Source organism: Poromitra crassiceps (genome assembly GCF_964638095.1).
Source record: "Poromitra crassiceps genome assembly, chromosome: 3".
Lineage (NCBI taxonomy): Eukaryota > Metazoa > Chordata > Actinopteri > Beryciformes > Melamphaidae > Poromitra > Poromitra crassiceps.
Window position 1 is genome coordinate 44,183,117 of NC_139625.1, and position 27,648 is coordinate 44,210,764.

General features: G+C 44.2%; 1 protein-coding gene across 1 annotated transcript in view; it reads left to right on the plus strand.

Moving 5' to 3' along the window:
• The window catches only part of ehd4 (EH-domain containing 4), a 107,390-nt gene extending 79,742 nt beyond the window's left edge, over positions 1-27,648 (plus strand). The window contains exons 4-8 of the mRNA XM_083633513.1: positions 2,507-2,673; positions 6,455-6,588; positions 6,681-6,792; positions 13,819-13,983; positions 25,334-27,648. Of these exons, the coding sequence (XP_083489639.1) occupies positions 2,507-2,673; positions 6,455-6,588; positions 6,681-6,792; positions 13,819-13,983; positions 25,334-25,891 (1,136 nt within the window). The 3' untranslated portion in view covers positions 25,892-27,648. The remainder of the gene's footprint in view (positions 1-2,506; positions 2,674-6,454; positions 6,589-6,680; positions 6,793-13,818; positions 13,984-25,333) is intronic.

Consider the following 27,648-nt stretch of genomic DNA (forward strand, 5'->3'; position numbering starts at 1 on the left):
CACGGGGCCAGAATTCAACGTTTTGATGCACTGTGGGCTCAATTTTTGACCGATCGAAAATCTGGTTTGATACTTTTGTGTAGAACAGTCTAACGATGCAGATACTGAAGTTTGGGGTCGTTTGAAGAAAAAATGTGGGAGGAGTAGGGTTTAATCGTTTTTGCAGTTTTTGCAGTTTTGCGGTCTTTAAACTTCATAATTGGCCATAGGTTGCATTGTACAAAAGTTTCCCCTCATTTAGGCGCACATTTCGGTGAAAGTTGCAAAGCCGTAGCACGTATGCCTGATTTTTTATGAATTTTTTAAGTTTTAAACTTTAGACGGTCGCTGTCGTGCCACCGTTAGGACTATTGGCCCCAAAGTTGTGTCAAAGACGTTTGGCATGGGACTGGACCTTTGTGCAAAGTTTGGTTAGTTTTCATCGATGGGAAGTCGAACTTCCCGGGAGGAAGAAAAAAAATAAAAATAATAATAATACAGGCAAATACAATAAGTGGCCCTGCCGCTTCGCTGGTCCGGCCACTAACTAAATTACATAAACCAGAAGGACAATGGGCTGCAACTCCAAATGACACCGGCGTGCGTTCAGTCACCCCAACACCAGAAAACGGTATGTTTAAAAAGAAAAGTTGCAAAGTGTTTGGGTAACACTTTATAATAATGGTACATTAATTAAGGGTTATTTAAGTGTTAATCCATGTATCCTTATTGTTAAAGGAACACTCCGCCCATTTCCAACCAGCTTTGTATCATTAGAACATCAGTAGTATATCAGAAAACTGTAAACGGTTTTGAAGTCTGTCATTTAATTTGACAGTTATTGAGTGTTAAATTGTGGACCTGTGACATCACTGGTCCACACTAACTTAACACCTTGAGTGCCATGGACGAGATATCTCGTCTTACATAATCCGACCGTTGAGTGCCAAAGACGAGATATCTCGTCTTACATAAACATTTTTTTTTTTTGACGGTGGGACATCAATCAACCCCTTTTACGTCTTCTATATCAATATTGGAGGAAGAGAATGTGTATAATCTATTTTACCGACCACTAAGTGGCGACAGTTCTCTCCCAAGACAGAGAGAAAGCCACAGCCACGGCGGGTCCGCTGCAGAAAGCCAGTCTAATTACAAGGAAATAGCTGGGCGAAAACTCTTTCGATTTCACACACACACACACACACACACACACACACACACACACACGCGCGCGCGCGCACACACACACTCGAGTACCTTTGCGCATAAATAAGACCAGAATCGCAAAAGCTTCTTCAAAGCTCTCAGCCGACACGAACGAGCCAGTTTTTTTACAGTCCAGACTGCCCGAAAGCGGCCGCGGAGCCTCCACCCCCTCCACAGCACAGAAGGAGGGAGGAGTTTGGAGACACACACACACTCTCTCTCTCTCTCTCTCTCTCTCTCTAGTCCCGAGAGAGAGAGAGAGGAGAGAGAGAGAGAGAGAGAGAGAGAGAGAGAGAGAGAGAGAGAGAGAGAGAGAGAGCACACAGAGTGGGAGACAGACACGCTGTGGGGGCAAAGAACGGACAGAGATCTCTTCCTCTCAGAGCCGCGGAGCAACGCGCGAACACACACACACACACACACACACACACACACACACACACACACACACACACACACACACACACAATACAGTATACAGACTTGCCCAAGGGCACCCATAATCACAGGCAGGTGACTGTTCTGCTGTTTGATTGAATTTCACAAAACTGCGATTATCTCAGCTTCCTGTCTCAGACGCTAAAACCATGCTGTACTCAACGGCTAATATCTACATAACTACTAACTCTGCAAACTAACTCTTTTAGACAGAGAAAGCACACATTCTATTAGTTATTTTTAGATGATTGGTGTTCACGAAGTCTTAACAGAAAATAATCCTCGGCTCTTGTAAAATGAGCCAGAATCCTCAAAAAAAACCCTGGCACAACTTACCTACAGGATTGAAAAAACGGCTGGCACTCAATGTGTTAAATTAATAACTCATTCACTCAAATCAACTCTCAATAACTGTCAAACTAGATGAATGATGAATAGTTTGACAGTTATTGAGAGTTGATTTGAGTGAATGAGTTATTAATTTGAGTTAGTGTGGACCAGTGATGTCACTGGTCCACACTTTAACACTCAATAACTGTCAAATTAAATGACAGACTTCAAAACCGTTTACAGTTTTCTGATATACTACTGATGTTCTAATGATACAAAGCTGGTTGAAAATGGGCGGAGTGTTCCTTTAAGTGTTACCAGTGTTGGTTACAGGTTGTCATTGACTGAGGACGCGATTATGTTCATCCTCCTCAAACCCCCAAACGTAATCAAATGCACCTCAAAAGCCATTGCTAAACTTTTGACACCGCTAGGAGGTGCAAGGTTTGAACATGGCCCAGGATTCCCCTTTAAATTAAATGTATAAATTAGACTACCGTAATTAACTAAGTAATAATAATAATGCTGATGGTGTCATCTCTGGCTGCAGGATACGACTTCTCGGAGGTTCTGCGTTGGTTCGGCGAGCGGGTCGACCGGATCATCCTGCTGTTCGACGCTCACAAGCTGGACATCTCTGATGAGTTCTCCGAGGCCATCAGAGCCTTCAAGGGACAAGATGACAAGATCCGAGTGGTCCTCAACAAGGCCGACCAGGTGAGGAGGAGGAGGATATGGCGAGTTTCTCCACCACTTCACAAATATAGCACTTAATCTGACAACATGATCTGTGGCATGAAACCAAAACTCTGTAAAACTTTGTATGAAGACCACATCCATAGTGCATTATGAGGGCATTCATAGTGAATTACATTGTATCCATAATGCTTTATGACTAGGGGGAAGTAAAGTGTAATGGATTTTCATGCATTTAAAATAATCTATGCTGCATCATAATGCCCTCATAATACACTAAATGTGATCTTCATAGAAAATGTTACCCAAATAACAATAACTGCTAAATACTGTAATTTGTGCAATAATCAGATAATCCACACTGTTACGGTTGGATGTTCTTTTACTGACTGGACCTAATGCACCTTACTGTTTATTATTATTATTATTATTATTATTATTATTATTATTATTATTATTATTATTATTATTATTATTATTATTATTATGGTTACTATACATTTTTTATTAAATGGTACTTGACAAGGATTGTAGGTGAAGGCACTGTGACACTTTATTGTATATAGGCTACCTAACTTCGATTTTGATTGGGGTTTTTTATGTTCTATTCCTATGCTATGCTTGTGTAATGTCTCTATGTTTATCTTCTTCTCTACCTGAGTGTGAGCAACTATAGCATAACTCAATTTCCCCTCAGGGATCAATAAAGTTATTCTGATTCTGATACTGAAAACTCAAATGCCCACACATGATCTGCGGTAAAACAGCTCTGCACCTGCTAGGGTTTCCGTTATCTGGTAATTGCAGGACTTTTAACGTTATAATGAATACAAATCTGACAAATTAAAATCTGCCGGTCACCAAATCTGGTGAAAATAATCCCCTCACAGCACAATTTGTAATTGTATTAAAATGGTCTCAAATTACATTTCCACGCAGCTCCTCCTACTGTATTAACTCATTGAGTGCCAGCCACTTTTGGAGAACGGACGCTCCCAGTGCCAGAGTTTCAGAGCGTTTTCAGTGATTTCTCGAGGCCCACAGAATATTGTGTGATATTACTATGTAAACACCGAACACGCACAAAGAACGAGGAGACTCTCTTCTATCATCTGCAAAAAAAAGTTTAATGATACCATTTTCCGTTCTTTAGTTATGAGCCGGAGAAGATATGTTGTTTTGAGCAAAAAGACACGTTTCAATTTAGAATCTGAGATATTCAGCCTTTTGTGAAAGGAAGCATTTCAAGCACATCATTGACTCTGAAGCTAATATTTTCTAATGTGACACCTCAAAAATAATTTCCTTCAATAAAAGAGTGAAAACAAAGGAATTTTGTTTGGCCAAATAATATTTTGTAGCTGCAACCAGCAGCGCTGGCCCCTGCGTGCGCAGACCCTACACCTGGTCTTGATTTACTGCTGGTGGGCATCAGATAGCCTATTCTAGCTTGTTTGCCTGTCTCTGTGCATCAGCCTGCTGCTGCCTGGGTCTGTGTCAATGGTTGTATGCTGTAGTGCCCTGCGTGCCCCACCCCCCTCCTCCTCCTCCTCCGAGTGGAGTCCGAGTGGGAGTGTCTCTCTGGGGCTCTGCTGCGAGTGCGTTTGCTCTGCACTGAAAAGTCCGCTGCACCCCGCTTTTTCACAGCCTGTCGCCTGCTCCCAGCTGAGAATAATGTAACTTTTCAGAAAGAGGCTGGTGTCGGCAACTAAATCATATGGAGGGGCTATCGCAGCGGACACGGATGGGGCTCAATTGTGGCAGCAGATGACTGCTGTTCACAGGCACAGCTAACGTTATGCTTCACGCATATCGATGCGATTTCCGTTTCCCCATTACTTCTTCTCTCTTTTCTCCTGGCCTTTCTCTAATCTGGAGAGCACTGTCGCCACCTAATGGGTCCCTAAAATAGCTTTTACACATTCAACAGCCACCATACTTTCACAGGAGATGGATCTGGCTTTGATGCACGTCCCACCGTCAAAAAACGCAATTGACGAACATACTCGTCCTTGGCACTCTACGTTACTAAACCAATTGACGAACATACTCGTCCATGGCACTCAATGAGTTAAGTAGCATAAATGATTATTTTTATGTGTAGGTTATAGTGTAGGCTACTGTGTGTTATGAGATGAAAGAAACAACAAAACGCCTAATTAACAATTATGCACACGCAATGCGTGTGCCTGCGTCAGCAGCTCTCAACTCTCAACAGGTGGAGAGTGTGGCTATACCGCATGTCGCGCCTGCATATCAACATGCAGAGAGAGAAAGAGAGAGAGATGAATCAAAACTTTGAAAGTATTTTCTGAAACCAAGCGGGTCTCACGTTGTCAATGACGATACTGTTATTAAAAGCAGACTACTGCTGATTGACACGTCGCGTGTCACACGCGATTTTCCAACTTGCTCCAACTATTTGCTTAACTTTAAACTGGAAGAAAAGGTAAGAATACATACATACCTCTAGCCTTCATCTGAGAACTGAAAGCTCTTGCCATTGTTCTTTTAATAGGCTACGTCGTGTTGAGCACTGCCACGGTTTCTTTTTTCAGGCGACTACTCTTTCGTTTTTCTCACTCCTCATCTCAGACAACACCCTGCGAATTCCACTGCGGGCTCCAAATTCTGGGGAATTTGTGGGCCGTTTCTGAGACTCAGCATGCAAGGCTGTATCAAAGTCACCACTGCGAACTGCACAGAGAAATTAATTAACCCCAAAGCTTGCATTTTTTGCATGACCGGTCATAGAAACATGGTTGGTGCAGGGAATTTACGGCAATATCGAGATTATAGGCTATAACCTGCTATCAATTGTTTTTAAGTTCAATAAACACAGATCTAATATGTGACCGGAATTTATTCCAATTGGCTGGACACGTTGACCGGCACGGAAACGCTGGTGCCCGCTGTGCCGTTTTCTATGGGCAGAACGTTGCCTCCCAACTATGCGGCAGCGCTACCCTTGGTGTCACGCACCGCTCAAATTTGCCACCGTGCGCTGCGCTCAAAGTTCAAACTGTTTAAACTTTCACCTACCCACTGCAGACCTTCTCCGCTCTACCTCGCAGTGACAGAAGAGAAGATCACTTCTCATGTGACGGCAGCTTTAGCCTTTGTTCACACAGGACGCCGAACGTAAGTAGAACTGAAGCTTGAAGCAGGCACAAGCTGAACTGACTTGAACCCTCCCACAACACCCATTGACTTCATGTCTGGCAGCTTCACGCGTCACACTTGGAAAATAGGCGTGAATCCTAAACGATCGCTTGAGCAAGGTGTGAGCGTGGCTTCGGCGTGACACGCGCGGGTGGTGTGAATGGCTTCGCCTGTTAACAAGGACGCCTAAATTAAACTTGTGGGTTCAGCGTGAGCTTAGGTTGAGCGTTGTTCGGCGTATAGTGTGAACGAGGAGTACATATCAGACACGTCCAGGTTCTTTCTAAATGTTAAGTTCATTCATCAGGGAGCGGAGTGATACTGCGGTTGGAGCCGAACTGTAGATTGTTGGCCTATTTACCACTGTTGCTAGCCAATCAGAATCCAGTATTCACTCATGCTGTTGTAGAATTGTCAATTTGTCGCTGTCTCCAAAGTTTCGACTTTCCAAAGCCTTGGTTTTAACTCAGTGACGATGGGTTTTTGACTTTGACTTTTCAAATGTTTCCTAAGCCCAGGAGGTCGGAGAATTTTCTCAGCCCATAGGAACATGAAATGAAACGAAAATGTCCGCTTAAGATCAATGAGGTTCTAACCCCCCTACCCCCCCCCCCCACACACACACACACACACACACCAGGTGGACACCCAGCAGCTGATGCGGGTGTACGGCGCCCTCATGTGGTCTCTGGGGAAGGTGATCAACACTCCGGAGGTGGTGAGAGTTTACCTGGGCTCCTTCTGGGCCAAACCGCTGCAGAACAGCGAGAACAGGTAATTCATTCATTCATTCATTCATTCATCACCTGTTTGTTTGGTTATCATACGTATTCATGCATATCTTCGTCGTCCTCTTCCTCCTGCAGGCGTCTGTTTGAGGCAGAGTCTCAGGATCTGTTCAGAGACATCCAGAGTCTGCCGAGGAACGCGGCACTCCGCAAACTCAACGACCTCATCAAGAGAGCCAGGCTGGCTAAGGTGAGATATAAGTGTATTGGACTACATACACGTTGAGGTCTGGTTGAGGGGAGATATATAGAAGTCTACACAAGGGATCAGGCGAGCAGCATTTTGGTAAACAAACCGTGTCACTGGGTGGCAACGGCAATGGAACCCTATGGAGCGCGAGCTTTGGGAGGCTCGAGTGTCTGACTCTAGCCAGCTGACCCTGTTTACATTTTAAAAACTGCGACAGTTCACACAACTTTAACATGACATGCATATATTATACATCAAACTCTTGAGCTATTTCTGCTCTCACTCAGAATGTAAAAATATAAGCGATGTGATGTATAGTTTTTGAGATAATAACGTTTGTTTGGCACAACTCATACTAGTTAACTGTCACGGGGTTCCGCATTTCTGGGTGGCAAGTGACGTCACGCTGATTCGTCCTATTGGGCTACCCTGCACGTTGTGGGAGTTCTATAGAAGTCTATTGGACTACCCTGCACGTTAAAAAAATATGAAAAAGGGGTACCCAGTGTGTTAAAAACTTACGCCAAGGAGTCCTGACCAAACATCAGGATTTGACCAGTTGGGAGAGAGAAGGGGTTGTTCCAAACCAAACCTGGAAACCTGGAGTTCCAACATGATCTGACCAACTACAGGGAGCACAGGGTATTATGGGTTCAACACTGAATTGTGGGCTTTCCTCATCAGATGTGTGAGCAGTGGAGGGAGAGATGCTATTGCTCTGTGGCTTTGGCTGATACATTTTGTGTTGTTTGAGGTCTTTGGGCTCGTGAAGGATTTTGAAGTGGGCAGTTCGTCCTCTCTGTTTTGTTCCTGAGGAGAACCGCTTCCTGGAGGAAACTTCCTCTACTTCATGGTTTCCATTCACAACAACAACAGCAGCAGATTGATGGCTGTTTTCTATTCTGAAACTTCCTTCCCTTCCCAGAGGTTGTAGAAGTAAACCATTTACTCAAGTAGGCTAAAAGCGAAAATACTAATCTAAAAATATACTCTGGTGGTTGAAGTTGAAGTACCGTTTCAAATACATGACTTAAGTCAAAGTATAAGAGTACATGTCATTCTCCAAAAGTCAGTTATAATGTTCGAAACTCTGTTGAGTGTTCCTCTGAGGCACTCTCTAAAAACACGTCATTTCATGCTTTACGTCCTGTTTTGTGTCCCTGATGTGTGTTCTCCTTGACTCTCATGGGCTCGTCTCCTCACTTTTTCACAATTTTACGACAGCCTTGACCATAACCTAACCCTAACCTCAGTGAGCTCATGCCTCAACCCAACCACCTCCTCTGCCTCAACCCAACCACCTCCTCTGCCTCAACCCAACCACCTCCTCTGCCGTGCGTGTTTTCAGTGAGTCCCCTTCCTCTGAATCCCAGATGAGAAAGTAGACTAGTAGGCAGAATTTCTGAAAATGTGCTTATTTAATGTGATGAAGGCAAATCATGTTAATTTATGGCATACATTTTTTTAGGGGTATTGAAGGGTGCCGAGTTCAATTCTGCTGTATGGCCAGCTCAAACATTGACGATAATGCCTCAAATCCAAGATGGCCGCCACCAGCGAGCTGAAATGTATTTATGTCCATAACTTTTTGACTAAACAAGGTAGAAACTTGAATCAAATGTGCTTTTGTAGGTTTTCATATATGGGGAATCCAATGCCATTCTGATTTGAGATCAAATGTGAAGAAATATATCATACTGTATACCGTAAATTCCGGACTATAAGCCGCACCGGTGTATAAGCCGCACCTGCAAAGTTGACTATTTTTTTCTTATATAAGCCGCACCGGACAATAAGCTGCGGGTGTTTTAATGTTTTTTTTTGTTTTTTTTTTTTAATTGTGTTTTAATGTTTAATTACCATATGTAAGGGTTCATGCACAGAGGGGATTGTCGGGAAAGAGATGGCTGTTTGAGGAAGCTCCCATTTATTAACATTTCAACAAAACAACATAACACAACACCACCTGTGTTGTTTTTTACAGTGCACACAGTGTCATACAGTGTGGTGAAAAGAGGGCAAGAGAGGAAATTAAAACTTATTATAGTTATATAGGATTTATAGTTAGAAAGAGTGCTAAAAAAGAGAGATTTTTTTTTTTTTTTTTTTTTTGAAAAAATCCATAGATAAGCCGCACCGTTATATAAGCCGCAGGGGCCAAAAAAGGCCAAAAAACGGGAAAAAAGGTGCGGCTTATAGTCCGGAATTTACGGTATATTGCGAAAATGGTAGTTTTAATGATGAATAAGTTGTCAACCAAATAAGATCCAGAATTTGCAAATATTTGCATACAGCAGAGTTGAGTTCAGTACCCCTACAAACCTTGTATGCCATCAATTAACACGATTTTAACATGACCTTTGGGGTTATTAATGCTAACCCTTTTGTAGGTTTTCATATACAGTATGGGGGATACAATGACACATTGAGATCTCCCTGCACGCTTTCAGCATAGGTGGCAGAGAGAGATTAGCCATGACACTAAACGTCCATCCAGGTGCATCCATCCTGTTAACTGGAGGAAGATCAGGATGTGGCAAGTGAGCTAATAGAGCCCTGCATGCATGGGCCTCAAATCTAGGCCCTAGCCTGGCCCGGGCCCTACATGTTCGGGCCCAAGCTCGAGGTGAGCCCCTTAAATAAGTAAGCAGTAATAAGTACTCTTAAATGAGTAGTTTGGTATGCCTATATTATGATATTATGTCCCAAGCTATTAGGCCCGGGCCCAAACCTAGCTAGTGATGTGAAAATTGGTCCAACGGACCAACGGACCAAAAGTAAGCTTATTGGTTCCAGACAATTGCTTGATACTGTGAACACATGTGAAACTTTGCATCTGAGGTTGGTGGCAGAGTCTCTTGTGCACAACCTCTACAGAACAGCTTGACTCTTGCTTCGTTGCATGTATCAACCTCAGCCACACCATACATCTTACAGATGGATTTCTCTGTTGATATCGATATGTCTATAATTCTAATGTCAGGCGGCTTTTCAAGTGTCATCACGAGTGCTTGGCCATCAATGAGCACAGCAGCTGGGCCCCCTCAAGTGTAACATTTGCTGAGGTTTGGCCTTCTGTCAGTAGTTTACTAACACAAAGGTGTTGGTGGAATGTATACTACCATTAGTTGTGGCTAAAGTTATTGAGATGGGCATGAGTTCATGCAGGAGGGTATTTTCCAGATTCACCTTGCACCCTGCTCTGTAAGCTGTTATGAGTGTTTAGAATGTTCCTGTCCACTTTGATAGTGTTTTGCTTGCCCTTGGAAAGTTGCACAACTTCATACAAAGGGGCAAATGCCCTGGCCTTATTCTTTCAAATGTGTGATTTCAGATCCAGGTGCTGGTTACTATATCTGGAGGTTCATGTTTGTCCACGAAGACTTTCACTTGTGCCTGTCAAAGGTGTTCTTTACTAAGCAGCAATTCTTGAATCTTAGGCATGACCACATCCTTGTTGATTCTGTTCTTCAATGTGTCACCACCATCTTGAAACACACCATGCTGTTTCAATGAGATAGCTATTGTCCAGTCCACATCAGAGCTGTCTTTCTCCATTCTACTTTTCGCTAGTGTGTACTCATCATCTTCATTGTCCATGCTGTTGTCTTAGAAGCTCTGATCCTTCTCAGATTATATGACAATATCCATCTACTGAGTGCAGATGCTATTCTGGTGATACCTACTAAGCCTCCACTCTTTTCTCCTGTAGCGTTAGCCATTCCGTACTTTGGTCAGCCGCTGATATATGATTGAAGCATCGATCACTGCGTTTTACTACGAAGTTGCCTTCTTGGAACTCAAGGAGGACCTCCGTTGGGAGAACAGGCATCTCAGCCAGGTATACAGTACCACATCTTGTGTAGTTAATATGCTCATACCTGAAGAAGAATGGCAGCATACGTTTGAAAGCATATACAGTAGGAGGAGATCCCATGATCCATCACGTTGTGCTGTTGTGAAGCAGGTGTTTGTTTGGGGGGGGAGGGGCAGACATTCCATATTGGACTTATCTCAAAAACAAACTGCAAAGTAAGTAAATTATTCCTAGACATCTAGGATCAACCTGCTTCTGGATCTTATTTGGTTGACGAATTATTCAAAGACGTCCATTTTCACTCTATATGAGTTTCAAGCAGTTTCTTCACATTTGATCTCAAAACAGGATATGGCATTGGATTCATCATATATGAAAACCTACAAAAGCACATTTGATTCAAGTTTCTACCTTGTTTAGTTAAAAAGATATGTACATAAATACATTTCAGCCTGGTGGCGGCAGCCATTTGAGGCATTATTGTCAATTTTTGAGCAGCAGATTTGAACTCGGCACCCTTCAATACCCCTAAAAAACATGTATGCCATAAATTAACACGATTTGCCTTCGGGGTTACGATTTTTTGAAAATTGACCCAGTCTAAAGAGTCTGCGGCTCAGATCATGAACGTTAATTCTCTCTCTTGTTGTTTCTCTCTCTGTCACTTTCCTTCCTTTGTGGTGTCACTTTGCTGAACAAGCAGCCGATCGCATCTGGCTCTTGGTCAGCTGCTTCCGGAATGGAAGCTGTCTGATGCTGGGGGGAAATGTTGAAATTCAGCTGATGATTTCCCCAGAGTAACGAGTCTGTTTTGAGATGTAGTGAATAGCCTAAAAGTAAAAAGGTCTTTAGTGAAAGAAAAATCCTACAGTCATGAAGTATTTTTAAGCGGTGCAGCCACTTCTATAAGTGACGTGTGTCTGTGTGTCCTGCCTGACGTAACGGTGAGCCTCAGGTGAGCATGAAATGTAGTTTAGGCCCCTCCGCCGGCTCAACAAGGAAGCTGTGGCTAAAAGCCGGTGAACCATGCATGCATGCACACACGCACGTGCACAGACACATGCACACACACACGCATGCATACGCGCATGCACCCACGCACACACAGTGCCAGAGAGAGGAGGGTGGGGGAGAAGGGTCTGACCTCTGCAAACCTACACCTCTTACTGCAACACCTGGGTGTGATTTTTACTTTGTAAATGGTAAATCAACTGTATTCCTACTAGAACGCTTTTCTAGTGGACTAGTCAAAGCACTTTACAATGAATACCTCACATTCACACACTGACGGTGGCAGCCATGCAAGGCGTTAACCAGCTCGTCGGGAGAAGTTACTATGCCCTCTGCCCTCTTGGCCAGGTCGCTATTGTAAAAGAGAATGTGTTCTCAATAATCTACCTGGTAAAATAGGAAATGAATGAATGAATGAATGAGTTAGGGGTTCAGTGTCTTGATCAAGGACACTTCGACATGCTGCCGGAAGAAGCGAGCCTCGAACCGGGAACCTTGCAATTCCCAATCCCAGATGACAGCTATCTCCTGTGCTACTGCTCCACACCCCACCTCTGTCTCTTCCACCTTGTCCTTTGACAGATCAGCAGATGTGATGAGTGGTGACTCCAGTGTTTGGCTCCACACTCTCTCTCTTTCTCTCTCTCTCTCTTTCCACTTTTAACTCCCTAAAAAGCAGACACCCAGCCCCCAAACCCCCCCTTCCACCCGGTATTGACGAATGGCATGGCTGTGCTCTGGCCCTCTGCCCTGACATGCTGTCTGACCTCGCTCCTTTCCCCCTCCCTTCCTTCCTTTCACCTCCCATAATGCCGAGGGGCAGTTTGGGCATTCCTTCCTCCTTAAGTCAAACTCTTCCTCTCCTCCCTCCATCCATCAGCAGCTCCATACTTTACCTTCTGACCTGACTCCCGTTCCTCCTCTCACCTCATCACTCCTTTCTCTGCCGTTTCTCCTCCCTGGTGTCGGGCGGTAACACACTACCATACAGGAGTATGAGGCAAGGCGAACTTTATTGATATAGCATATTTCATACACAGTGCGGTTCACATAAAACACCAAAAATACATATTGTATGTAGAATGAAAGAAAGAAAAACTGAAAGAAAGAATGATAAAACAGAAAAAGTAAGTGTGCTTGCTGCCCTTGCCCTGCCCTTAGACTTGGCGTTTAGTAGACTTGCTGTTTAGTAGATGTGGACCAGTGTGCAAGTGGGATCTCTGTGGCACACAGAGCATTTTGACATTTAAATGAAGTTTGTACTCTATGCTATAGCGCACTATCTGTCTGTCTCTCCTTCCCCCTGTCTCTCTCTCCCCCTCTCTGTCTCTGTCTCTCTCTCTCTCTGTCTGTCTGTCAGTGGTGTGATTGAGGAAATGGTTGTATAAACATTGTTGTTGTTGAACGGAGCTCAGCCGAGGCTGGACAGCGGGGGGCTGAAGGCCAAGTGTGTGTGTGTGTGTGTGGGGGGGGGGGGGTTAAACTGCTGCACAGCTTCATGCTGTCACCATAGACACTGTGTCTCGTGTGTGTAAGTGCAAGACTATCAAGAACTTTGTTTTTTAATTCATGCTGCAGATTTTTATTCACCACGCCTAATTTTTCTCTCTTCCGCGTTACACGCAATTGTATTTGTTCTTCCGGTTCAGCGCTAGTTGGCAGCCAATTTCAAAACAAAACGTCACTATAATGATGAATGAAGTTTGGCAACATTCAGAATTAAGCTACACTGCGGCCAACTTCAGTTACATGTTCATAGCGTTACTGCTGCGAGGAGCCGATGGCTGTACCCGGTCTGCATTTAACGTTAGTTACAAAAGCAGGTCGACAGTGTTTTCTCACTGCCATTAGCCTACAGTAGGGTTTGACAGATAGCTAGCTAGTCCGACCAGCCAGCACAGGCAGCGCTCCCAGTCCTCGCTGCTCGTTGAATATTTCCAAATAGGCGTTATTCTGATAAACTGGTCACATATACAGTATGTTATGTTCTCCCCCGAAAAATATTAAAACTTTAAAAGTTTTTTTTGTTGTTGCTTGAAAACAGCTTTTTGGCAAGTCTAAAAATGACTACGGTAGGCGTAATCTACTTCCGTGTCTAAAACCGGAAAAAGACAATTACAAAATGACGTCATGCAGAAGCGTCCTTGTATGGGCAAAGAATAAGGTGAATATCAACTCTCCTCCTGTCTGTCCTGCAGGTCCATGCTTACATCATCAGCTACCTGAAGAAGGAGATGCCGTCTCTGTTTGGACGGGAGAAGAAGAAGGAGGAGCTGATCATGCGTCTGCCGGAGATCTACACCACACTCCAGAGAGAGCACCACATCAGCCCGGGAGACTTCCCCAACGTGGCCAAGATGCAGGTAGAGAGAGAGGGGGGACTTAGGACCCTGGAGACATACTCTCTTATCATCTGATCCCAGAGCTACTAAATGCTTGTTCAACTTGGAGCCAGGACACACCAGACACGTCGCCTGCTGCAACCAAACTAACCAAATTAAAATAACAAGTGCAGGGGCATCTGTAGAGTCAAAAGCCTACCACTGCGGAGACCCGGGTTAAATTCCCGGCAGTGTTACCTCCGGCTTGGTCAGACGTTCCTACAGACACAATTGGCCGTGTCTGCGGGTGGGAAACTGGTGGGGTATGAGTCCTGGTTGCTGCACTAGCACCTCGTCTGGTCGGTCGGGGTGTCTGTTAAGGGGGTAGGACAACTGGGGGGAATAGCGTGATCCTCCCAAGCGCTATGTCCTGCTGGTGAAAAGAAGCAGCTTGCGACTGCACATGTATCGGAGGAAGCATGTGCTAGTCTACAGCTCTCCCCAGATTAGAGGGTGACACGGGAGTGTTTTTTCACTCCCGTCCCATCCCACTCCCACAAAAAGAATCCTGTCCCGTCCTAATCCCCGGAAGAATGACTCCCGTTCCAGTCCCATCCCGCTCCTATTTTTATTTTTATTTATTTTATTTATTTGTGTTCTCTGCATTTGGCCATATTTATACATTGTATAAAGACTATTATCATGATTCCCGCTCCCATCCCCTCCAATTTACTTTTTCCCCATCCCGTCCAAATCATGTGATGAATAGTGAAAGGACTCCCAATCCCGCAGAAACCCCCCGGGACCCACGGGAATCCCGAGAAAATGTCAGCCTCTACCCCAGATCAGCAGATGGGGTGGAGCAATGACCGGGACAGCAGGAGGAACTGGCCAAGTGAGAAAATGCAAGAAAAATCAGGAAAAACAAATAAACAAACTGCAGGTGCATTCATAAGAGCATCCTGTGATGAGGGTCATCTGCCTTATTCCATCTGCTTTTATAACTTGGGCAGAACTCGTGATCTTAGTTCCGTCAAAATAAATTTTTCTCTCACGGATCTCACTGTCAGTCAGCTAGAACATCCTGATAGAACAACAACACTGGGTGGTCACACACACACACGAACACACATACACACACGTTGCAGCTGGTTCCCGAGCTTTTCACAGTCAGGCCTGTAGAGTGATGCTGCACTGCAGGTGTGTGTGTGTGTGTGTGTGTGTGTGTGTGTGTGTGTGTGTGTGTGTGTGTGTGTGTGTGTGTGTGTGTGTGTGTGTGTGTGTGTGTGTGTGTGTGTGTGTGTGTGCGCGTGTGTGTGCGCGTATGGGTGTGTGTGTTATTCCCTGGTTAGCACTTGTATTTATTGGACTATTAGGGAGACTGGGTGTTACAGAACATTCGGTTCCCCTGATGAGATAGACAGACAGACAGACAGACACACACACACACACACACACACACACACACACAGCGTTCAGCTGCTCCTGTGTTGACTCGTCAGGATGTTTTGTCCTCTTGATCCATCAGGCTAGAATTTAAATTTATATTTTTTGGTAGAGGTTTTGTTTTCAGGGAGGCGGGGCATAGCGTGTGGAGGAGTTTGATTTGACCGTTAGAAAGTAGGAATATGTGGGATTAGTGTCCGACGAGCCGCGGTAAGAGCCGCGGTAAATAACGATATTCCTGGAATGAGAGTTTAATGAGCCAGTTACATGTCCTTTGCATTCTACATTAAATTAAGACATTACTGTTCGTTTTATTTTGTATGTTCCATACTTATTGGCCAAGTATATTAACATTTATGGGCTGGAAAAGTCTCCCCATGTAGGCACTATGCAGTCATGTTGTCTGCTCAGAATCTTCTCCTCGCCATGAAAATTGATTGGTTGAAATGGGGTAGAAATTTGATGAATGAACTTTTGATGTGAAGAATTGTGGAAAAACCTGTGTTGTTGTTGTTGTTGTTGTTGTTGTTGTTGTTTGGATACATTGTTAAATTGGTGCACTGTATAACCAGGGATGTGATCTAAAATAGAAAAAAGTCACTTCTGTCAGGACCACTATAGTCAAAATTAACTTTTATTAGCTACCATATGCAATATTTATATTTGGCAGCATGGCTCTGTTCTGGGAGCTCCCTGCCATTCCATGTGTTGCATGGAAAGCCTGAGGCAGGAAGAGAAGCAGCAAAGACCCCCCAAAACGACCATATCAGGCAAACCTCCCTGGCTCTCAATGTGCTTACATGGAAGAGCCAGCAGGAGGAGCTAGCTGTGCAACTTAAGAAGGAAAGCCTATTCATCGATTCTTCAAAGATTGGGAGTTGGGCTCTGCTCTTGAGGGTGCTCCCTATGAAACCAAGCAGCAAGCGAGAGATTCTGTGGGGAGAGCGAAAACCCCCAAAACAAAATGTCTCCCTGCTTGAGTCCTGAATCAGCAGGGAGTGCGTAATCCCCACTACAGAGCCAACCCAGACCGTCACCCTAAGTAGAAGTACTTAGCCTATGTGACACAACAAGCTTGTTGCAACTCCCCTCGAATGTTCATGCTGCTTATCATTCAAGGTGAGCGCTCAGCAGCATGCTGCCCATCCTTGAATGAACGTACGGCAAGATACAAAAATTATCTTAATACAAGGGAAAAATCCTAAACATTAAATGAATCTAACCTATGGAAAGAGACAGCCATGGTGCAGTTGCATTGCAACTCTTGGTAAGGTGTTGAGCAGAATGCTCTCTCGAATGAGCAGATACTCTCTCTCTCTCGTACTCGTAACGGGACAAGCCCGTCTTTTATTGTCACACGAACACCACAATACATGCATGCGGCCACAACACACTCATGCTGACGGTGGCCGGTGAAAAGTGTCCTCTGCATTTAACCCATCCAGGCATGTCCTTTCCTCCGGGGGGCAGGCCAGGAGCAGTGGTCGCTTTCTCGTACAGCGCCCGGGGACCAACTTCGGATGTTGTCGTCACTGGTCGGATGACGATGACGATCTGATCTTTTGCATGTTTTTAGTGGGGGGGTTATATACGGAGGAACCCCCTGGGGGAGCACGGGGAGAACATGCAAACTCCACACAGAGAGAAAGGCCCTTACGACGAGATACCCCACCTGGGCAGTAGGCACTGAAGATATGGGGGGGAACACAACCACAGCGCCCACAGTGTCCCAGGCGAGAATCAAACTCAGGACCTTCTGACTGTGAGGCGACAGCTCTACCACTGAGCCACCGTGCCCAGATACATAATACAATGAGCTGCATTTGATTAATTTAAGGAACATATAGGCTACTATAGGACACTAAGAAACCAGCCCGTGTGTGCAGCATATTGTGCAGCATATGCCAACTAACAATAGGCCATATTGTGACTAGCATTTTCGTTTACTTCCGTTCCCACGACAGGGGCACTACATACTTTTTTCTCCATAAAAGAGATCTATAGGTAGAAAGTACAAATAAAAAAGTTCTACTCGTGTTATCCTGCAGTATTTTTATAATCAGTGGTCAAAGACGGCACTATTTCTTACTAGGCGTACTAATCTGTGCAAGGGGAGTGGTGTGGTTTTGGTCACGTGGACCAATCGCGTAGCCGCTTTATTCCCTTGCCGTAATAACATTAGAGCCATGGCGACCACCAGTTCAAGCAGCGAAGAGGGGAAAAATAAACCAAAACAGCGGAAAAAAGTGTGTAAAAGCCGGGAATCAAAGGACTCCAAACGATGCTATATGCACTTTTTGTCAGTACAGAATGAGGACGTGCAGGATTTTACCCAGACAAGGTGGGACACTTACAGGTCTGTCGTCAAACAGTGGCTTTGTCTGGACGGCGATAGTAAAGTTATCGCTGAAACTTTTAAACATTGCGTGGACGTGGATTTTGACCATGTTCCCGAGGACGCTGGATTTCACGCGACGTGTTACCGTCGCTTTATTTGTAAAAGACGTTTGGGTTTGGCTGAGAAACGCTGCACACAGATGGTGCAGGGGGAAGAAGAAGAAGAACCAGATGCAGCCGCAGCCTCGGACAGCATCGGCCCCGACGGAGCCACGTCTGAAACCCCCCGAAAGAAACTTCGGTCTCGGACAGGTTTGCCCGTCCGTTCTGCTGGCCCTGTCCTTCCAGCCATCTGCATCATTTGTAAAAAGGTGGACAAATATATTACTGTTGGTGGAAAACGGAAGAAGGATCAACTTTCACAAGCAGAGACAGTCTGCAGGTAAGCGACCCCCCCCTCTCTCTCTCTATCTCTCACACACACACACACACACACACACACACACACACACACACCCACAGAGAGAGGGAGCATTTTCTTTTATTGCCTTGATCTCCTTGCCCCCCCCCCCCCCACCTCTTTTTTCTTGTAATAACAATACAATGGATAAAAGATACAAAAACAAATGTCACCCACTTTTTTTTAATTATAAAATGTGTGATTTGACAGTAAAGCTGATTATAACTTTTTTTTGTTTTCAGGCCAGTTGCGGAAGGCTGCTGAGAAGAAGGAAGACTCTAGCGTTCTTTTGCATATCAAAGACAAAGACTGTGTGTCTCTGGAAGTGCGTTACCACAGGTCCTGTTACAGAGAATACACAAGGTCCTTGTCAAAGTCTACGGCAACACATACTGCAACCACAGATGAAGTATGAGTTATTACATTGCATTAACACTGCACATTTCAAAGTAAGGCTTTGACCTACAACAAATACTATTTTGTCTGTCTTTAGATACAATGTTGACAGCAGACCTCTTTGCACATGTTAAGTATTTTTTTGTCTGCGTGTGTGTGTTTTCAGAAATGAACAACCCTTTGCTGCCAGCTACAAGATATTCTGCGAACGAGTCATCCGTCAAAGGATTATCGATAAACAAGAAATCCTGAAAATGAACCAACTAAGGAAGAAGTTCATAGACATCGTTAAGAAGAATGAGGATATTGATGCTTCAGACTACAGGTAACTGTGTCCTTGACAGTTCAGTAAACAAAAAAGAACCTCTTTCATACTGAAAAGTTTCCATTTTATTGATTTATTCGCTCACAAGAAAGGCTGACAGTATGTTTAAATGTATTTGTTTCTCATTGTGAAAAAAATCCCTTTATTTATACATTTGTGCTCGTCTTTTTCTATATTTTCATTTTGCAGGCAGGATAAACTGAAAAAGCGGTTGGCCCGTGATTTCCCCCAGCTGGTGTTTCACAGCCCTGCAACGCGCAACATCTCCGAACTGGTTTTTGTTGAAACATTATCAGCAGATACACTCACTGTTAGACAGGCTACCGCATCCATCAGACACGACAACAACTGAGTCAACCGAGGTAAGCCAAGCTGAAAGTGACAATGAACACACATCTGGACAAACTACAGAGCACACAAGGACACTGTACAGTGCAGGACTGATATTGAAGAGACTTGTGAATGAAACTCCCGGGATGAAATGCCCCTGGCCTCCCACAGCAGAGGATTTGAATGTTCCGTCAGATGGAGCTATTCTCTTCGATGGCATGGCAGTCATTCAAGCCATTCGTTCCAAACCGGCTACCTTTGGAGAATTGGCTGAAAACGTACTACAGTATGTGCTCAAATTAGCTCTGCAGCACAAGTGTACATGGATAGACTTTGTCATTGACCAGTATCCAAAAATTAGCATTAAGAACCTAGAGCGGTCACGTAGGGCTGGGGTCGGTACACAACGGGTGCAAATCTATGGACGGGATCAAAAGGCACCAACGCAATGGAAAAAGTTTCTATCAGATGGAACAAACAAAGCAGAACTGGCAGAATTCCTTTATGTTGCATGGCGAGATGCTGACCTCACCATTTTGGGCAGGGACCTCAGCTTGTACATAGCACATGGAGAACTGTGTCACTGTGTTTCCGTAAAAGAGGGTTCACAAACTGTCACTGCTGTTCAAGAACTGACATGTGACCATGAGGAATATGACACTAGGGTATTTGTACATGCACAGCATGCTGCACAAGAACACCAAACTGTAGTCATCAAAAGCCCCGATACTGACGTGGCAGTGATTGCTGTAAGTCTGCAGAGAGATTTACAGTGTAGCTTGTATTTCTTCACAGGAGTAGGCAACAGAACGAGGATCATTGATGTGGCTAAGGTGTCAGCAGCTCTTGGCACCAGTGTTTGTTCTGCACTCATTGGCATCCATACCTTCACAGGTTGTGACTCGACCAGTGCCTTTCATGGCAAGGGCAAAGGGAAGACATTTTCTCTTGCTTGCCAGAAAGAAGAATACCTGACTGGGTTCACAAATATTGGCAGCAGTTTTAACCTTGACCAGTCAACTTTCAACACACTGAGCAAATATGTGTGCCACCTGTATGGCCAATCATCTGCCAAAAACGTGAACGATGCAAGGTACAAATCATTTTGTACGGCATCATCAGCTTTGCCAGAACTGTCCATTCCCCCAACAAGTGATGCTCTCCACCAACATTGCAAAAGGGCAAACTACCAAGCAGCAGTGATGAGACGTTCTCTGACTAGTAGGATGTGTGCTCCTTCACCCATTGGCAATGGATGGGGCATGGAGGATGGGGAGTTAACAGTAACATGGATGACTAGAAATCCTGCCCCTGATAGTGTGTTGCAGGTAGTCCACTGTAATTGTAAAAAAAGCAAATGTGAAACTGGAAGATGTTCATGCATGGCTGCAAAACTGTCTTGCACTGATTTATGTCACTGCCAGGACTGTGAAAATGTGTCAAAGGAAACAGAAGAAAGAGGTACATGGGATGATGACTCTGATGAAAGTGATAGGGATGAGTAACCTAACATGTTACTATGTAGGCCTACTGCTTGTTTTGTTCAAGAATTATTAAATTGTTAAAGAATTGCCACACTGCCTACATCCAGTTAAATGCAATGCATAAATGCAAACAGCACAGACTACTTACACAGCCAACAGAAGGTTTTATTGTGATGCATTTGTATGCTATTTTGTATTTTCATATATTTCCTTGGCGGGGGGGGGGGGGGGGGTGTACAAATGACAGATGCTGTGACACTTTGTGGTATTTGAATAAATGTTTCATACCATATGTTGTAATAATTCTGACCTCTAGTACTTTAATTTTTAGTCTTGTCCATTCCAATTTAGGGGGCGTGGTAACATTTTGATAGATTTTCTGCCATTTTGGTCCAAGGTGCCCTGATTTTCTTTTCTACCTTTCATTACACAGTAGGTTGAGACATTTTCTATGTATGAAACATAAGCTTTTGGCACAATTTACTGTGGAGGTTTCATTGTACTGTGTGGCAAACACTTAAGTTGAAGCATATTCTTTAACAAATATGCTACATTTCATGATCTAAATTCACATATGAGTAAACTAAAGGCACCAATACTTGTTTCAGATGTTAAGTATATGCATTTTAGCATTTATGACATTTGAGAAAGATTTTGTGTTGCCAAAAACACATTTTACAAGCAAAAACAGCAGCACAAGATTTTCGTTTTTTGGTTATAAACTGTTTATACATTTCTGGCTTGTGACAAAATACTGCAGGATATTATGAGTAGAACTTTTAACCCAAAGTCCAGAAGGGTATTGTCTATGAAAAAATGCATTGAATGAGTAGTGCCCATGACATGGGAACGAAACTCATTTTCTAAGCACTTTTTCATGGGTCCCAACACGGCCTACAATGTCCAACAACAACATGAATGCAATTAGCTGCATACAAAACAGTTTGCGAAATGAAGTGTGAATCTATTAAATGTAAAATGTATAAATGTAAATGCAGTTGAATATAGCAGAGATATACTTGGGGAGCACAGTAAATCAATCAACAAAATGGCTTCTCACTAAAAATGAGCTGCATTTAAGTTCCTTACCCATAAATCAACAACCAATGTAGTCACAGCTTTACAATACAGGCCCAGCTAAGCAGCAGCATGTCAGCAGACAGCAGAATAATGCTTAAGTCACAGCTACAGTACAATGAATCGAAATAAAGCTCAGCCAGCCAGCCATAATGATAATGATGCGTGCTTGCACCAAAAGCAATGCAAATAGACTTAGCTTAGAGAAGTGGAGAAACTACATCTCCCAGCATACTTTGCTTGGGTTGCGGTGGCAATCCCTTGACCAAGCTGTAAATGCTGCATGGAAATCCTTTGTCCATGCTTGAAGTGGACCCCTAGAGAGAACTGGATATTATCACCGCCTGTTGGCTCGAAGTAATGCGAGTTCGGGCTCTCACTCCTTGCAGGAGATGCATCGTTAACGGCCGTGGCATGTGTCGCGGAAACAGTGTGGTTCTTCCTTGACAAAGCCTTCTTGAAACAGAAATTAGCAGCCCAAGAGTTCACTGAGACCAGTGCAACTTGAACAGCTAGGAGCAACCAGAGCTATTTAAAGAGAGAGTGGTGTCAGCGGAGGACCAAAATGCGTGACTCATTAGCCAATGAACAGCCAGGAATGGGTCTCGCGCTACTTTTGAATGCTAAAACAAAGCTGATAATGTACAATTTGAATAAAATAAAATAAAATAAATAAAAATAAGTACAACAAAACTGTCCATTTTGCTGCAACTCGACAGTGCTGCTTAATCCAGAGCCTTACTTCCCGGAACTGTTGAGAGTAAAAAACTGGTCCATTGGAGTGAATGGAGATGTCGCGACTCCTCTATATACAGTACATGGCTCTGGGAGCAACCGCATAAAGTACCCGCAGCATAACCCAGCAGAATATTTGACATGACACTAACAGCAGCGACATGAAGTGGGCCTAAAGCTGAAAAAAGAAGGCGAAAATTAAGCAGCTTTGAATAGTGCGCCCTGTATGAGATTTGCCAATTGCAAGCCTGGAAGGAAATCAGCTGATGTGGGCTGGGTTTCTGAGCTGAGCTTGACTTTGTGACCTGCCAGAACTATCGCCATGCCCAATTTTTCATTTCAGCTCAACTTTAAATTTAATGCACCCTGATGTAGGGAAAGTGTGTGTGTGTGTGTGTGTGTGTGTGTGTGTGTGTGTGTGTGTGTGTGTGTGTGTGTGTGTGTGTGTGTGTGTGTGTGTGTGTGTGTGTGTGTGTGTGTGTGCGTGCGCGCATGTGTGTGCGTGCGTAGGGGTGTGTGTGCGCGTGTGTTTGTGTGTGTGAGCCCTCAGGGATTCGTCTGCACAGCCGATCTGTCAATCACAGCCAGTCACACACACGAGCAGTCCAACCAGTCTGTCAGTCTGTGGCCCCTCAGGCTACTCTCCTCATCTCAATGTGATTTATTTTTCCAGTTTTGATTCTAAAGTCGTAATTTGATGAGATCACATCTTGTCTGTTCTTTTATGCAGGAGTTGTATTTATGCTAATTTTAATCTACATTACCTTTTCTCCCTCTCCCTCTACATTTCTCTCTCTCTCTCTCTCTCTCATCACCATGGCAGTTAGCTAGCTTTGATATTGTGCACTACAGTTTTGTGGATAATAATAATACATCATATAATTTATTATATTGTGTGTATAAATAGTTATTTTTCATTTTATTGCCACTCTAAACCAAAGAACTGACATTGCCAAGAAGTGAAAGCTAATAGGTTGTTCCATTGCAACATCAGCACGCAGAAGCAGAGCTACGCCTCCGCCATTTTGGATCGAAGGAGACTACCATAATTACGCCAGTAAAACGTCCCACTGACAAAGTGCCATGCTTAAGTACTGTACCTCTACTGAAATGGCATGTGTTCTTCTCAGTCATGGGGCCCTATTCTCCCACAAGCCTTCGGCGCTAAAACGGGCCTTAAACGCAAAAAAACGTGCCTTGCGCCTGTTTTGGGACGATATCAATATGGCTTTACGCTGCCAAATGCGCTTTAGGCCGAATGGGCGTGGCGCAGTCCCAGAATGGGCCAAAGTGGGCGTGTCGGCCTTAAATACCGGCGTACTGCTATCTTCGCACCTGCCGTAAATTTAGCGCTTTGCGCCTTTGAAAACCAGGCCTATTCAGTGCGCCAGTGCACTTGTGCCTCTCCCCTGTCACCCTTCTCTGTCTCTCTCTGAAACCAGGCCTATTCAGTGCGCCAGTGCTCTTCTGCCTCTGAGTCACCCTTCTCTCTCTCTCTCTGACTCCCTCGCTCAAACAGACACAACACATAGCAGCACCCAGCTTCCCATAGGAAATAGCAGACTGCCTGTGAATGTCCACTCCCAGCATGCAATTGGGTCCTCCATTTCGCTACTAAATAGCAACCAAATGAGCCGAAATAGATATAAAAGGTAGATCTAAAATAATGTGTAATGGTAAGACAACCTGCAATTGTTGAACATTTCAATATTGGACCAAATAAAACATCGAAATGAAACACCACCCTATGTGAAACATATATGTCTTCTTGAGCCTATATATACCCCTTGTGGGTTTAACGTGATTTAGATAAGTGACAGCGGAACGCGCTTCTGTGATGTGCTATACTGTGATGTCCGCTCCAATAACTTGGCCCTACTTGACATTTAGTTTTACAATAAAAACACATTTATGCAATGACTTTACATAATGTAGGGTATATTTATGTGCATCATTCTACCTGCAGCAGGGGAGAGAAAACAATATCTTTCTGGACAAACTTTCACCAATCTAATAGGCTATATTTTTCTAGCTGATGCGTTTAGTACATTATTTTCACTTTGATCTTGCTATAGTGTAGCGTATTTACATGCTTGCAGTATTGAAACTGCAGTTAGATTGGTTTGAGAAGCATAATAATATGGAATAATAGCCTATAATGCAGTCAGACAGACAGACTGGATGAAGGGAGGGGGGGGGGGCAGAGCGTTTGGCTTTCGTCTGGTTTTGCGGGATCACTGGAATTGGAGCTAAAAAGGCAAGCGTGCGATTCGTTTATTGCAGTTATCCAATGAGCATGACGGTGCATAATTTTACGCTTAAAAGGCGTGGTTGTAATGGTTGAGGCTGCGTCTAGCGCCAGCACGACGATATCAAGTGCGCTGGTCCACGCCCACTGATTTGAGCTGCGCCAGCCGCTCGGCCTAGAAACAGCGCCGATGCAACGATAGGGACCATGGTGTGTCTCTCATGTTCTGTGCTATTTTTCCATAGGCCCTTTTCACAGCAGCCATTTTGAGTATACAAGTAGGGTAAACACAGGTGTAACCAATGAGGGCCCTGGGACTAGAACACCTTAATGGAATGGAACCATCATTAATGGTATTGGTTACACCTGTGTTTGCCCTGCTTTTCTTACTGCTTTACCACCTCAAAATAGTTGCTGCGAAAAGGGTCTATTGGCATAGGCATTATTAGTCCAAAATGGCTGCAGTGCTGTTGTGAAAAAAGCAGTTTCATCTTATTGCTTGGCTTCTAAACTCGTTGTCTAAACTGTGCACATTCCTGTCTGTGTATCCACAGGACCAGCTGCAGCACTACGACTTCAGTAAGTTCCCGTCTCTGAAGATGAAGCTGATCGAGTCGGTGGATAAGATGCTGGCCAATAAGATCGCCGGTCTGATGACCATGATCCGGGACGAGGAGTCCAAGGCGCCGCCAGCCATGGTGTCGGGCGGGGCGTTCGAGGGCTCCCAGGATGGGCCATTCGGTCAGGGCTACGGCGAGGGCATCAGCGCGGGGGCAGATGCTGAGGATTGGATCGTCCACCGCGACAAGCACCGCTACGACGAGATCTTCTACACGCTGATGCCTGTCAATGGCAAGATCACCGGCGTCAACGCCAAGAAGGAGATGATGAACTCGCGGCTGCCCAACACCGTCCTGGGGAAGATCTGGAAGCTGGCCGACTGCGACCGGGACGGCATGTTAGATGACGAGGAGTTCGCGCTCGCCCAGCACCTCATCAAGATCAAGCTGGAAGGCTACGAGCTGCCGACCGATCTGCCCGTCCACCTGGTGCCCCCCACGCACCGCAAAAACACAACCGCCGACATCCTGTACAACCATGACGAGGACTAGAGCGCCAGCTAGCCCGGGAGCACTGAGCAGACTGACTCAGAAGCAACAAAATGTCCAAATGAAAAGTTCATCACAGGTCAAAATCCCTAGCCTCGATATTCTGTCGAGCTAGCCGGCTCGCTAACCAGCTAGCTAGCTCATGACAGCCAGCTAACCGACCGCTCCAAAATAAAAGATCAAAGTATTAAGTTCAGATGTTACACACCAAGATTATCTACAAGATTATCTATCAAGATTATCTACAGCCGACTATAGCTACAGTATCTAGCAAACAAACCAAGTGACTGACGAAGCCAACAGGTCAAAATGTTTCTACCGGTATTTTGTTTAGATGTAGCGGTGGAAGGAATGCTAGCTCTGGAGCGTTTCAACGGATTTCAATGCTCCAAAAGGAAAATGACTCAAACAAGAAGAATTTTCCCACATGATGTAGCCTTATGTTTCACTGCTGTTAATGCATTTTGATTTGGGCCGTCTTATTGTGACAGAGTATGAATATTCCACGTAAGAAATATTGTGACTAACCTTCTATTTACCTTTTATTTTCTGCCTTAACCTGCCTTCAGGTATGAATCTGTGTGTCTTAGTGGGCAACATTTGGAGGCAATGGAGATGAGCAAATTTGAAAATGATAGTAAATATATTCAACAAATATATTTACTTTAGTTCAATCCATGTGTCCCTCTTGAATGATCTCTTTGCCCCATTTGCTGTTCCACATCTCACCCTCATCCCGTCCTCATCACTGTACAATATTCTTCATGACATTGACTGTATAAGATATGGACATCATGGCAGCTCCCAAAAAGTGAAGCCAAAATATCTCGATCGCCCTCTGGTGGCTGGCTCCAGTATAGGTCATAAGTCCCACCCCCTCCATGTTATCGGATGGGATATCAGCCAAACTAAAAAAGTACACGCCAAATCCATTTTTCCCAAAGATGGTTTCTGTCATTTTAGTTCTTATCTCGCTGATGATGTATGTTCAATTGCAAATTTTTCTGATATGTTTGTTTTTAAATAGTTTGACGATAATTGACAGCCGTGATACTCTCAAACCTCTGCCAGACGGCGCCATGGCTGAGGGGGTTCAGCCCAACTCTACTGTGCAGACTCCGGTCCCAAATTATGTCAGACAAGCAAGATGGCCACTCGCGGAAACATGATATTTTGGCTTCACTTTTGCATAGCGGTAGGAAGTAGGAACGTGTCATCCACATAATATACAGCCAATGGTCTCAACTACTTCCACGCTGGCTGAGCTCTGCAGTGACGAACTGGCTAAAAACCAATTGGATTGAAGATCAATAGAGCCTGTTGGGATTTAGGTGCCATTCAAACGTCTTATTATCTCGAACGAAATGCATATCATGCAATATCTTGAGTTTCTTGATCTCTGTCTTCTCTTTACTTGTCCTCCACAGTAAGTAGTAAGCCCCTATACCCAGTTGTACGTGCGTGCGTGCTCTGTATAGACTGATTGTGAGGACACACACCAGTGTGTATTGACACACCTACAGCTGTCAGTGGAAAGTTGAGATTTGTTCCATTTCTTTAGTTCACTTCTGTAGCAGATTCTGAAACTACTGGTGGATAGGCCTAAAGAGTTTGATAATTGTGAATTTGTGTTTTTAAAATATTCACTGATGAACTTCAGGTTGGACATATTTTTCAAAAATTTGATATATCGTATTTTTAATGAAACTCATATTCAGCCTAGATTAGTACAGTAACTAACAGCTAGAACTCTAGATGAA